Source organism: Carassius carassius, chromosome 14 (genome assembly GCF_963082965.1).
Source record: "Carassius carassius chromosome 14, fCarCar2.1, whole genome shotgun sequence".
NCBI classification, from domain to species: domain Eukaryota; kingdom Metazoa; phylum Chordata; class Actinopteri; order Cypriniformes; family Cyprinidae; genus Carassius; species Carassius carassius.
Window position 1 is genome coordinate 28,282,545 of NC_081768.1, and position 15,345 is coordinate 28,297,889.

At 37.6% G+C, this 15,345-nt stretch overlaps 1 protein-coding gene across 2 annotated transcripts in view; it reads right to left on the minus strand.

Moving 5' to 3' along the window:
* Nucleotides 1–15,345, minus strand: part of LOC132157448 (exportin-5) — a 175,564-nt gene that overhangs the window by 144,204 nt on the left and 16,015 nt on the right. For both annotated transcript variants that reach the window (XM_059566807.1, XM_059566806.1), the window contains exons 5-6: nucleotides 11,324–11,506; nucleotides 11,143–11,169 (exon numbers count right to left, since the gene is read on the minus strand). In XM_059566807.1, coding sequence (XP_059422790.1) covers nucleotides 11,143–11,169; nucleotides 11,324–11,506 — 210 coding nt within the window. The remainder of the gene's footprint in view (nucleotides 1–11,142; nucleotides 11,170–11,323; nucleotides 11,507–15,345) is intronic.

The window sequence follows — 15,345 nt, forward strand, 5'->3', positions numbered from 1 at the left end:
CGGGGTGAATCTTGAATTGAGGAGGGAGTTTAAGCTTGTATGTGACCGGATTGACTTGGTGGAGAATTTTGAAAGGTCCGATATATCGTGGGCTTAACTTTCGACATGGTTGGCGTAGACGAATGTCCCTTGTGGAAAGCCAGACAAGTTGACCAGACTCATATGTAGGTGTTTCACCTCTTCGGGCGTCTGCGAACATCTTATGTCTGTTGACCGCCCGTTGGAGATGACAATGTGCTTCGTTCCAAACCCTTTCACTTTCTCGGAACCAGTAATTAACAGAGAACCTCGGACGGTTCACCGGACCATGGAAACAAAGGTGGCTGGAAACCCAGGAAACATTGAAAAGGTGTTAGTCCAGTAGTGCCCTGACGTAAAGAATTCTGGGCGTATTCGGCCCATGCGAGGAACTGGCTCCATGTCTCTTGGTGGTTCTGGCAAAAAGTGCGAAGGAAACGGGTTATTTCTTGCACTTTTCTTTCCGTTTGCCCATTCGCCTGAGGATGGTACCCAGATGTTAGACTGATCGTGACCCCAAGGAGAGAGAAGAAAGCCTTCCAGACCCGAGATATAAACTGGGGACCACGATCGGATACAATATCCTCTGGGATGCCAAAATGACGGAACACCTGATTGAAAAGATTCTCTGCGGTTTCGAAGGCCGTGGGGAGTCCTGGTAATGGAATCAATTTACAAGCCTTAGAGAATCTGTCCACGATGATAATGATGCACGTGTTACCTCCAGATGATGGTAGATCGGTGATGAAATCCACCCCAGATGAGACCAGGGTCTCTGAGGGACAGGGAGTGGTAAGAGTTTCCCGGATGGTAAGTGGCGTGGAACCTTGGATTTAGCACAGATTTGACATCCTTGGATGAAGCGTTTCACATCTCCTCTCATCTCTCGCCACCAGTACCGTGGTTGAAGGATATTAAACGTTTGAGTGGCTCCGGGATGTCCTGTACCCACGGAGGAATGTGCAGATTCAATAAGAGGTAGACGAAACTCATGTGGGACATAGGTAAGGTTGGCTGGACACTCAGGTGGAGGTGGTTCTCGTCGTGTACCTCTTTGGATCTGGTCGTCAAGATCCCAAAGGATCGGACTGATGAATACAGATGTTGGTAGGATCGATTCAGGTTCTTCAATGAGATCTGGGGGAGCATGGAGTCTGGAAAGGGCGTCAGCGCGGATGTTCTTGGATCCTGGGCGGTAAGTAATGTGGAAATGGAAACGGGTGAAGAAAAGTGCCCAACGAGCTTGTCTCGGGTTCAGCCTCTTGGCTTCTTTAGGTACTGCAGATTTTTATGGTCAGTAAGGACTGTGAATGGATGTTGAGCACCCTCGAGCCAATGTCTCCACTCCTCCAGAGCTAGCTTGATGGCGAGAAGCTCACGGTTTCCAACATCATAGTTTTGTTCTGCTGGAGACAACTTCTTGGAGAAAAATGCACAAGGGAGAGGTTTGCTGGTATCTACCTGCTGTTGAGATAGGATGGCACCGACTCCGGTCGTGGAGGCATCAACTTCTACAATGAAGGCGAGGTTTGGATCAGGATGACGCAGAAGGGGTGCAGAGGTGAATTCCTGTTTCAAGATGTTGAATGCTGTGTTCGCCACTGGAGTCCAGGTTAAGTACTTGGGTTTTCCCTTTAAGAGAGAGGTAAGTGAAGAGGTTATGGTACTGTAGTTATTGATAAAACGTTGAATCTGGAAATCACAGAGAGAATGTAAGCAGGTCGGTTCCTAGTTCAAGGTTCGACGGAGACTGGATGCGAAGTGTGCTCTTTTGTAGTGCTCAGTGGTGTGATATAACGACAGGTGCAAGTGGTTAATACTCAGGTGATTTTGATCTTTGTGCAGTGGGTGTGAATGAACCTGATTGATCCCTGACAGCTGGCAAATATTTGCTCATTATGATTTTTTTTTCGTCAATACTGAAACAGGTTTGAACTACAAAGCCTATTCTACCTCATGAATAATAGTTAAGCTTCAAATGGGCAACATCACGAATATGGAAACGTTTGGATTTCTCCCGAAATGAGAGATCCTAACCTTACCTTATGTTTCGATTTAAATTATTAATAATTATTTTTTGTTTGTTTATAGCTAAGCCTATATTATACACTGCAATTATGTTTATCCATTAGAACTATATATTTTTTAATTCTTGTTATTTTCTGATAAATTTGTTCAATTTAAAGGATTTGTTGTAAAGTGAAGGGAACTTAAAATATCCTTTTGGCACATTATTACATTTTTAGGCCTGCCGTTATTATTTCTGCATATAATAAAATGCAACTTATACATGAATTATTTATTTCCCTTTCACACACTTATTTTTTTTTTGCGTGTTTAAAAAAAACAAACAAACAAACAAAAAAACATGTAGCAAATGAAAATAGGCGATTAATCGGTTAAAATTTGTTGCTGTGATTTAACAAATTTACATTATATACTTAGGAACGGAGTCTGGGCATAATCTAGGCTATGTTGTTAACTATTTACAAGTTTCGTGTATGGTTTTATCCAGGTTTTTTTTTCTTTTTCCATTGCATCTGAAATTGACTTTGTGCACCACATTCACTTCGTGCACTCTGCACAGAACCTGCCTCCCGCTTTGCTTAGCTGTGGACGATCTCAAAATGTTTTATATAAAGGTTGCTGTCCAATTTTATACAGGAATTGTTCATTTAAAAAAATCTAATTATATTGTTAGTTTTATGATTTTTCATCATATATTTTATGAACTATATTCTGTTTCCATTTTGAAAACCAAGCAAACACTATTTTTTTATCTATAATTCGTTGCATATCTCCTACAAACGTTTTTTGTTTTTGTGTGCCACTGCCAGGGGAGTCAAAAGATAATTAATTACATCATCATTGGAGTTGCCAATTAACTTCAGAAATCGAAAAAAAGGGCTAATTGAGATTCTTTCTTTTATTCTTTATTTATAACGTTTATTCCTGTTTGTTGCTGCCATGTGTATTGTGTTTGAGCTCAGTCACGTTATTTTTTTTATCGACTTCTTATCTTAAAAATCTATTTTATACAACACCACTTTCGTTTCTATAACATGTGACTATATCCTACAACAAAAACAATCAGAACGCCTTATCACTAGTTTTATTTTGATTTCCCGGATCCGCTATTTAGCTTATAGCCGTTAGCATTTCCAGCGTGGTAGCCGCAAATCCCACTTGCATTGCTAATACTCTATTCACACATATTACCATTGCTTTACTCACTGTTACTTGCTTTAAATGCAGATTTATGTCAACCTTTGATTGCAGGTGAGGACACCGAATGCAGCTCGAGCTGGAGGCTATGGAGAAGCAGATTCGCAACCTAGAGGTGAGGCAGGCCCAGCTGAGAGTGCGGAGAGCCGCGCTGGAAGCCTCCTGGGCTGATTCTCACAAGTCCAGGGTTAGTATACAGCGCGCGCTGCTAACAGTCCCACCACTTCTACTCTGTGTGTTTCTCTGCACAGGCCCGGTGCACCCAGGACGCGATCCTCCCAGATGTCCTTCACTCCGGTGCTGGGACACCATGGACCCTAGGTGCATCCACAGCGGAGGAAGCGAGCCAGGTGCCGGGCGACGACTTCTCCCCCTCCGGTCTTCAAGATCTCCACCCGGAACCGCTACGCTCCCCTCCGCGAGATGGAACGCGACGCTGTGATCGTCGGAGACTCCATTGTCCAACACGTCCATGCTACGTTAGCCAAAGGTAAAGTGCACACTCACTGTTTCCCTGGTGCTCGTGTTCTCGATGTTTCTGCGCAGATACCCGCGATCCTGAAGGCCGACGATAGCTCCAGAGCGGTCATGCTTCACGCTGGGGTTAACAACACCATGCTGCGGCAGATGGAGACACTGAAGAGGGACTTAAGGAGCCTGACTGAGACGGTGCGCAGCACGACGCCCATGGCTACAATCATCATGTCAGGACCGCTGCCCAAGTATCGACGAGGACACGAAAGGTTCAGTAGACTTGTTGCTTTAAATGAATGGTTATTGTCATGATGTAAAGAACAGAAACTGCTCTTTGTTAATAATAGGAATCTTTTCTGGGAGCGTCCTAGGCTTTTCGCGCTGATGGCCTGCACCCCAGCAGTGTTGGAGCGGGAACTCCTCTCGGACAACATCTCCTGGACACTTCACTCCATGTGACTAATAAGCCCATTCTCAAATATTTATTATGATGACTTTTGTTATACCCACTTAAATGATAGACATACTTGCACTGTCCAATCTATTAAGACTGTGTCTGTTCCCCGAATAGTGGGGTCAAAATATAAATTTAATGTAGGATCTAGAAAAAGTCTTATGATTAAACCAGAAAAATCTTTCTGGTTTAACAAAACAAAACTATTTTTAAAGTTTGGGCTCATAAACATTAGATCACTCACGCCCAAAGCAGTTATTGTAAATGAAATGATCACAGATATGCAAAATAAATCTATTGTATCTCTTGCTCTGGCTACTGTGTATAGACCACCAGGGCCGCATCCAGAATTCCTAAAAGAAATAGATTTACTCTCAGTCCTTTTGGTCACAGTTGATAAAGCACTAATCGTCTGAGATTTTAATATTCACGTTGATAATACAAATGATGCATTAGGACATGAGTTTACGGACCTAATAAACTCTTTTGGAGTCAAGCAAAATGTCACCGGGCCCACTATCATTTTAATCATACGCTAGATTTAATATTGCATGGAATCAATCTTACTGATATAGATATCGTACCTCAAAGTGATGATGTTAACGACCATTTCCTTGTATCGTGGATGCTGCGTATCACTGATATTAACTATATGGCTCAACGTTACCATCTGGGCAGAACTATTGTTCCAGCCACCAAAGACAGATTCTCAAATCTGGTGTTGGGGGGTGGTGTTGGCGCAGTGGATAAGATGCATGCCTTTGGTGTGAGAGACCCGGGTTCGAATCCACTGTGAGACATCAATGTGTCCCTGAGCAAGACATTTAACCCCTAGCAATTGTAAGTCGCTTTGGATAAAAGCGTCGGCTAAATGAATAAATGTAAATAACCTGCCTGATTTATCTCAATTGCTATGTGTACCTATAAATACACATGAACTAGACGAAATGACCGGCAACATAGCGGCACTATTTGCCACCATCAAATTGAAAAAGGTTAGAGAAAAAAAACATACTGTGCCATGTAGTGTTGTCACGGTACCAATTAATTTTTAAAACCCAAATTTAATTTGTCTTAATGAAATTTAATCACATTTTATTTTTTGGTAAATAAAGGGGATTTGCTATTGAAATTAAAACATGGAAGAAACATTGTGTGATTTATTTCTTTAAAAAATAGTTTTATTTTTATTTTTCAACAGTAGAAGCAGTATCACATACATTCTTCTAAATAATAGTAACATTTCTAGCACAATAGCTTTATATAAAAATGAACTTTGTAATTTTTATTTTTTTTATTTTTTTTTTTGGAAACAATATATTTTTTAGACTTTATGTGATTTACAATTAACAAACCAGAAGCAACAATATCTGCAGAGAAGGGTTGGCCTATTATCAAAACATTTTTATTTAAATTTTCGTTTTTGTGTTTCAGAGGAAAAAAATCAAATGTTTAGGCCAGTGGTTCCCAACCTTTTTCAACTCGCGGCCCACACAACCAAACACATATGTTTGCGCGGCCCACTTCAAAAAAAATTAACTGACCCCGCTATTGTTGGGTTAATAACTTAGTACTCAGAAGCTAGATTGTTAATTGTATTTATTGAATGAACTAGGGCTGTGTGATATGAAAAAAAAAAAACCTATGGCGATTTCTTTGATCAATTTTGCGATTGTGACTCACACCGATATGCTTTTACAGTCATAAATGCATTCAGGAATAATTTGAAATATATTTCCAAAAGAAAACCAATTAGAGCTTTATCAAAAAGTTGTAATGTCTCTAGAACAGACATAAGTCAAAATTATCACCATAGTAAAGATGTAACAAAATTTATAGACTTATGGCAAAAAAAATATATATAAATAAATCCCGTGTCCAGGGACTTTTTTTTTTTCTTTTTTGCCATGCAATGTTCATAGAGCTCATTAATTGTAGCGGTGCAAGAGGTGTTTGCAGTGTGTATACAGTATGTGTATACGGTGAGCAGCGAGAGCGCATAAATATAACGTGAAAGCACATTAAAATAATGCACGAGCGCGAATGACTCTGTTCACACGCAGATTTCCTTTGCTCTGACACAAAACCAGACGTGCTTGCTCAGATAGACGCTGTTCTGCGCGGAGAGAGTGTGCGCACTTAAAACGTGTCTCCTCTCACTTAAACTGCGTCCTGTGTACTCACAATTCTTTCTATGCTCATGTGTTAGATATTAATTATTTTCGCACGTTTATATTTCTTGCCTTTTACCGCGTGCAGTGTGAACGCTCTGATCCGTCAACATGGGCTCAGAAAAAAGGTGCATCACAGACAGTGTGTGAACCTGGAGTTAGGCATATGCCCAGTCTCTGTTCTCGCGCTAGGCACGCTGTATTCTGATTGGGTCGGATAGCATACTGCGGGAGGTCAGGGCCACGGTTTTATGAGGATTTCTATTAATCGCACAGCCCTAGAATGGACTGGAAATGAACAGAAAATAACTCGGGCTGGCACCGCTCAGCAAAACGGGAAAACCAGATCCAGGCAGAGCTCGGCAGCGGGTAGATAGTCACCGGAGCAAGCAGTCAGGAGGGAATACAACAGCCATTTATGCATGATTGAATATGTTGTTTTGTAGCATATACAGCAAAAATATCTAAGATAAATTGGTGGTTTATTCATTAGCCAATCAGCGAGCTCGAATAGTGGAAGCATAGTAACAGTTTAATATTTCTTTTTTGTTTTTCAATTATATATATGAAATGATGTTATGTTATGACTTAGACATTTTTACATATATTAAAAAAAATATTTATTTTAATAGTAATTGGCGGCCCACCTACAATACCACCGCGACCCACTAGGGGGCCGCGGACCACAGGTTGAAAACCACTGGTTTAGGCATTTATCCATTACGGACCGTTCTGAAAGAAGAATTTATGCAAACGCATATAACATGCTTTAAACTTTAACAGAGATGTCTAGAGGGTATTTAATAGGTCTGCCCCCACGTAAGATTTTTTAATTACTAGTTGTTCATTTGCCATTATTTAACTAATCACAGGTTTATATTAAATTTGCATCCATAATGAGCCTTAATATATTTCGTGCTCAAGCACATGCATTAAGCTTGCCACAAAGCACAGGCAGAAGTAGCCTAATGATTGTGAAAAAGGAGACATTTTAATTGTTTATTAATAAATGTTTACTTGTTGGCTGCAAGATGAAATTCACAGTGCTGACTCTCTCCACATGGACACGCCTTTAAAGAGAAATGCAACCTTCACAGACTGCATAATGCTTTCGTTTTGAATTGATTTGTTTAAAATATATTCCAAGCTTTCTGTAGATATATTTCTCATGTATGTGAGACACCCCAATTTTAAGTTATTTCATTATCAGGAAAAAATTCAAGTGATCCAGAGGGCGCCTCCCTGTCATGCATGCATGCACATTAATAATTTACGCATAAACACTTGAATATGAATAATAATTCACATTTTGCATATTCATTACAAAGTAAATATTTTTTTTAACATGCAATTATCCAAAATAAAACCAAACAAGATTTGTAATGAAGATAAAATGTAGACAAATAAGAATAAATGCGGCAACTGCACACCAAGCAAATCTTGCACTGATATTTTACACACCTGATTTAAATGTGGCTGCAATTTATTTATTTATTTATTTTTTTACTTAAATTATATGAAAGCAAGTAAAGAAGACTCCCTTTAAAATCACTTAAGTTGTCAATTAATGAAGCTCGTTTTATATCGTGTTCATTTTGTTGATTATAATGAGAGACCTTCAGTTTAAACTTAAGGACGTTTTATTTATCCGTCCATTCTTTAGAGTTTCAAGGACAAGCTAAATTGTGCTGGTTTAATTGATTTGTTTGTTGTTTTAATTAGGCCTAAATAATGGGAGCGAAATTATACAGTGCCTCACGTTTTACAAAAATAAAGGAAATAATTTATAAAACACGCAACAATTTCTTAATCCGTGTACAGACAAATATCTTTCCCAAGAAGTTATCTGTCATAATAAAGGACAGGTAATGAATAAAAAAGTAGTGTGTGACAAAAATGCATTCTGTTTTATTAAAGGAATTTTAAAATATAAATTAAAATATAGGCCTAATATGTGAGAATATTGACGTTTTGCATGTAAATCCATGTATCCTTGCTCACTAAAATAGGCTACCACTTTTAATGCTCAGATGCTAAGTAAACCACAATTTCTTTAGAATAATATAACAATTCATATTATATAAATACTGCACACCTATTAAATGTCAAATCTAAAATATGGTGTAATACTGTGTAGCTAAGAGAAAATATATATGCACAAGCTCATAGGACTTGCATTTATTCTGCTTGAATTTGTTCTAAGAAACGCACATAACTTCAAGTAATAAACTTTCATCTGTGAATATTAAATATTTTAACTACAGTGTTTTTCATTTTCGCCGACCGCAGCCGTCAAATGGAACACATCGGTGAGGCAAAACTGACAGCTATTTGGGAAAATGTGCTTTGATGCGCTTGTTTGATAACTTTTGGTTAAAGCGCCACTCAGCGGTCAAAAGCTGCAAATTACACTTTGCAGACGCGGCGGCGGTAGAAACTACAACTAGAAAATACAAAAACAATTTAATTGAGGTTAAACAAATAAAAAAAAACAGATGCAACACGGATAAACAAAGGATAAAGCTTGGCTTATTGAATATCAGATCCCTTTCTACGAAAGCACTTTTTGTAAATATGATCACTGATCATAATCTACATGTGCTTTGTTTGACAGAAACCTGGCTAAAACCTGATGATTGCATTATTTTAAATAAGTCGACCCCCAAGATTGCGGTTATAAACATGAGCTGAAAATGTCCAAAAGGCAAAGGGAGAGGTGTTGCTTCAATTTCTCAGAGGGTAGGCTTCAAGTATTACTTTTTTGAAGTTATGGTGCTTCATATAACATTATCCAGAGAAACAAATGTTAATGATAAATCCCCTGTGATGTTTGTACTGGCTACTGTATACAGACCACCAGGGCACCATACAGACTTTATTAAAGAGTTTGCTGATTTTACATCCGAGTTAGTTCTGGCTACAGATAAAGTTTTAATAATTGGTGATTTTAATATCGATGTTGATATTGAAAAAGATGCATTGGAATCAGCATTTATAGACATTCTGAACTCTATTGGGGTTAGACGACACGTCTCAGGACCTACTCGTTGTCGAAATCATACTCTAGATTTAATACTGTCACATGGAATTGATGTTGATGGTGTTGGAATTATGCAGCCAAGTGATGATATCTCAGATCATTACTTAGTTTTGTGCAAACTTCATATAGCTTCATAAAATTGTAAATTCTACTTCTTGTTACAAGTATGGTAGAACCATCACTTCTACCCAAAAAAGACTGCTTTGTAAGTAATCTTCGTGATGTATCCGAATTCCTTAGCATATCAAAAACCTCAAAACAACTTGATGTAACAAAAACTATGGACTCTTTCTTTTCTAGCATTTTAAATACAGTTGCTCCTTTATGCTTTAAGGTTAAGGAAAACAGTCTGACACCATGGTATAATGAGCACACTCGCACCCTAAAGAGAGCGGCCCAGAAAATGAAGCCAAATGGAGAAAAACAAAACTAGAGGTATTTCGTATTTGTATCTCTCTATTAGTGCTATTGGATCTTAGTGCTACGTTCGACACAATTGACCACAATATTCTTTTGCATAGACTAGAACACTCTGTTGGCATTAATGGAAGTGCATTAGCATGGTTTAAATCGTACTTGTATGACCGCCATCAATTCGTAGCAGTGAATGAACAGGTATCATATCGATCACAAGTGCAGTATGGAGTACCTCTAGGCTCAGTACTAGGGCCGCCACTCTTCACGCTTTGCATGTTACCCTTGGGAGATATCATCAGGAAACATGGTGTTAACACTGTTATGCTGATGATACTCAGCTCTATATTTCTTCGCGGCCAGGTGAAACACACCAACTTGAAAAACTAATGGAATGCTATATAAAAATAACTGGATATAGAGTAATTTCTTACTGCTAAATTCTGAAAAAACAGAGGTGTTAATTATAGGACCTAAAAACTCTGCTTGTAATAACCTAGAACACTGTCTAAGACTTGATGGCTGCTCTGTCAACCGTGGAACACTTCCCATAGCACCCGATGTACTTGCTACATCATTAGAAGAATGACATCTAAGCTAAAATTAGTCTGTTTTTCTTTTATTCCGAGGTCACCGTAGCCACCAGATCCAGTCTGTATCCAGATCAGAGGGTCACTGCAGTCACCCAGATCCAGTATGTATCCAGACCAGATGGTGGATCAGCACCTAGAAAGGACCTCTACAGCCCTAGAAAGACAGCGGAGAACAGGAAAACTAGAGCCACAGATACAGATCCCCTGTAAAGACCTTGTCTCAGATGACCACCGGGACAAGACCACAAAAACAGATGATTCTTCTAAACAATCTGACTTTGCTGCAACCTGGAATTGAACTGCTGGTTTCGAATGGTCACAGGAGAACTGCCCCCACAACTGAGCCTGGTTTCTCCCAAGGTTTTTTTCTCCATTCTGTCACAGATGGAGTTTTGGTTCCTTGCCACTGCAGCGATATCGTTGACTTGATTGCAAATGAATGCACAGACACTATTTAAACTGAACAGAGATTACATCACTGAATTCAATGATGAACTGCCTTTAACTGTCATTTTGCATTATTGACACACTTTTCCTAATGAATGTTGTTCAGTTGCTTTGACGCAGTGTATTTTGTTTAAAGCACTATATAAATAAAGGTGACCTGACTTGAGAAAATCTCGCATCAACCTTAATTTTCTTTTCAGTGGTGCCACACAGAAGTGTGTAATGTGAACAGAACTAATTGTTCAAAATTGTGAGATGACTTAAAATTCAGAAAATCCTAAATAGGTGTCCGTGAACTCCACTCACCTTTAATTCCTGACCAGCAATGCATTTCTAGAAAACAACATGAATTAATCAATTCAGTCAATTTATATGGCAATGACAGTATTCTGTTGCATGCACTAAACTGTAAAAAAAAAAATATATATATAAAATAATTTTAAAAAAAAAGTTTTGTCATTCATTCATGAATATCTTAAGAACTAACCATTTTCTTGTACTCATTCACATGGAGCTGCAGTATGCCAAGCAGGAAGGTGAAGATACTGTCCATATTCTGTGTAAGGGTGTGCTGGATATCTCGCCGTCTTTGAGTAGGTAATGTCTGAAATGTGATCACATCCTCAGCTAACCGCAGTAGGACTAGCATTACAAGTTCCGTCTGAGTGTCCTGAACAAAAATTAGAATGTGATCGTTAATTCAAATAGACAATATTTGTCATTAGTATTTACTAAGGTTACTATTTACTAACATTGCATGCAAAAGGATCATTAAGCAATAGATCAACAAAATGTCCACACTCTGACTCCTGAAGATGCCTGCAGATTTGCAATATACAGTACCCTATATATCTCGGTATTTTGAATTTGGATTACAAATAAAGTGAATGTAAGCATGTAGGCATATATTATGTTCAAAAAAGGGTTAAAATCACATTACAATGTAAAATTGTACCATTGCAATTTAAAAACAAAAATAATTTTAAAGCAGAAGGTTACTAAACTAAAAAGGAAAATAAAAAGATTAGATTTGATTAGATTCAACTTTATTGTCATTACACATGTAAGGTACAAGGCAACGAAATGCAGTTAGCATCTAACCAGAAGTGCAATAAGCAATAAGCACAGGATATACAGGGTCTACAATATGTTACAAATGTACAATAAATATACAGATAAGGCTATGGACATAATTTACAGATTTTTAAATACTATCAGCATGATATACAGATAGGTGTACTATGAAAATACTATACAGATGGATTATGTAATTGTGAATGTATTTCAAGCTTTACAAAGCCACCAAGCTGCAATCTTGCTTTAAAGGTCCCGTTCTTCGTGATTCCGCGTTTAAAACTTTAGTTAGTGTGTAATATGGTTGTTAGAGTATAAATAATATCTGTAAAATTCTAAAGCTCAAAGTATACAGATAAGCTAATTGTGTGAAAAAAGTTTTTTTACACGCCAAACATGAACACGTTATATTGCACACTGTAAACACAATCAAAGCTTCAAAAAACACGAAAAATGTGACCTTTAAATCTCAGTATGCATTTACACCCTTATTTATCAAAAGTCTTACTATAAAAATACAACAAAACATTTTCTTACGACCTTACGTGAATTGTGACAGAAATGCATTATGAAGAAATGCATTAGAGCTCACGCTAGCATCAAGCTACATCAGACAATTTATGAAATTATTAGTACACTTTTACTCAACACTCACTTTAAACCCCAATCGAGTGTTTGTAATAACATCCTTTTGTGACCACGGGTGGAATTTGGTCATTTACTGTTGTAAAAATATGCTATTTATAGCCTTTTACAATGCTGCACAAGTTAGCATTTCAGGTGTACATTTTTTATATTTTTTATAAAAATGCCCCAGATCTCAAGAAAATCTTATACCAAGCTTTACGATCGTAATCGCGGGTTTATTATTTGGATATTTCGTGTGTACAGAGATGTATCAGTGTTGTTATGGGCAGATTACAACGAGGAAGTGTACAGGAACCATGTGACACGATGTAGCGGTGTCCGATTATGACACTCTAAAGATTGACAAGGCGAAGGACCAATCAGTGTCTGTCTAACACAGAGCATGAGCACACACACACACAGATCGCTGGGAGAGGATATTGATCATCAGATCTCGTAAATCAGTGGAAAATGAATAGAAATTATGATTCTGTCTGAAGAAATATGAAGTAAACTATATCCATATACCTCCGTAGATATGCAGCTTTGGTCTATAAATCCTTATTGACGCTATTCAGTGAGTATATGTGAACAAATAAACCGCTGCTGACGTGACTGAATATAAATGAGTGGTAAATTTCTGTTCAAAATGTGGCATGATACAGATTTATTATTTAGCACTCCTGACATAAATTACTAAATAACTTTCACTGCAACAATGATTTATCAAAACATTGGTCAAATATCGAAGCTAGAGTCTTCAAACTTTCAACTGATGCACAGTTTGTCCAGATCAAGTAAGAGAGTGATGTTTAACATGCTGTGAAATTGAAACAGTAATAATATGGGGCTGTCGCCGATCCTTGAACTCAAAGGGGTTAAGATATTTTATTTAAAATATCTTAAACTGTGTTCCGAAGATGAACGGAGGTCTTATGGGTTTGGAACGATAGGGCGAGTCATTAATGACAATTTTCATTTTTGGGTGAACTAACCCTTTAAATTGAGTGAGCAGTGTGCCAAATATACAATTTGAAACTGGGCTACCACAACAGCACATCAAATTTGAAAACAAATCGGCCGAGTTCACAGTAGTACAGTATAGTATAGTATAGTATATATTATATTGTTGGTGTAAAAAAAAACAAAAAAACAAGCTGCTTTAATCCTCCATGTTAATCAGTAATTTTACACATGATAAAAACATGCACTTAAATTTGCTCGGAAAATACTTGCGAATACTGCAGGCATATAAAAACCTATAGAAACCAGTCTAATAATTATTTGTCTATATTAAAGTATTGTTCTTAACAGACCTCTATGTTTTATATCAAGAGTGCAGTGTCCGTTCTCGGAGCATATAATCCCTGCCCGCGTGAGGTGCGCCGCTTCTGGCTTGCGCTGTTCTGTAGTTCATTAAAAATTGATTAATTCTGAACATGTCAGGTGTCCATATTGCATCAAAATTAGGAATGCTCAATTATTTTTTTGGTCAATATTTAACATGATTATGACTTAATAGGGGTGTAACGATTCACTCGTTTTCTCGATGCATCGATCACAAACCCTGTCGATTCATATGCATCGATCTTGAAACATGATTTTTGAATCGTGAATCACAGATCTTGGACAGTTATCGATTCAAAATGCTAAGAATCGAATGAATCGCGATTTCTATAGCGATTCAATGCTTTCAAAATGTATACACATTAAATTACTACACGCACGAATTAATGGAGACCTTGAAAAGTGTTCGTGAATCGTGCCTCTTATCTGTCCTTCACGCGCTCCACTGTTTACCGCCTGTCACAGGATTGCGCTCGCGCTCCGTTCGTCTCTGACGCAGCTGACGTGTGATCTATAGGACTCGTGTCCAGTAATGCTAGTAGTTAATCGCTCTGGGATAATTGATCGGAGTTTCTAAAAAGGTGAAGTAGTTATACTTTTCTGTAGTTTGTCAATGGCTCTCTGCATCTTACCGACGGAGTTACCGGAGCCGTCGACAGCTGTGTTTATTGCATGGACGGAGCAGAAATGTAAGTGTCTAAATCATACGCACAGATCCATTGAATGATAAATGTGTTTAAACAATGCGGATGAACCGAATATACGAAGGAAACTTTTCAAATTAACCACAGCATTAACAACGACCTTGAAATAAGAGCGCGAGATTTATCTGATTATCAGATGCATGAAAGTAGCGTTTGTTTCATTAGCAAACAGACATCTGGCGCGTTTTCTCTCAGAATCATTCGCTGATGGAGAGGAAAAGTTAAACAGAGATGAAGACGTTTTCACACTGAAAGAGAAGCGATCTCGCTCTCATAGACGTGCCAGGCTATATCTGCAGCTAAACTGAATAAAAGCAGAATGAACTGATGAAACAAAAACAAAAAAAAATTATGAATGATGCAGTGCTAATTGACATTTATTACAGTACAGAAACTATAAAGTATATTTTCTACCTTATTCTGTGCAGAAAATTTAAATAATTGCTAAATGTAGCCTAGTATATAAAACAATCATAAAACTGCCATTAGGAAAAACATATCGATTACAAATGATTGATTATTGTCCAGCAGTGTATTTGATTTATTACAGCTAATTAAAAGTAATTAAAGAAGATAATTTCTTGTAAAAAAAAAAATAATAATAATAATTATTATTATTATTATTATTATTATTATATAGGCTACATACATAAAATGATTGTATTTGACATTTCTGTCACTTATGAAATTATGGCTACGCCCCTGGTGTGACAAAATGTTAGCTTATACATAATACTCTAAGCTTTTTTAAAAACTT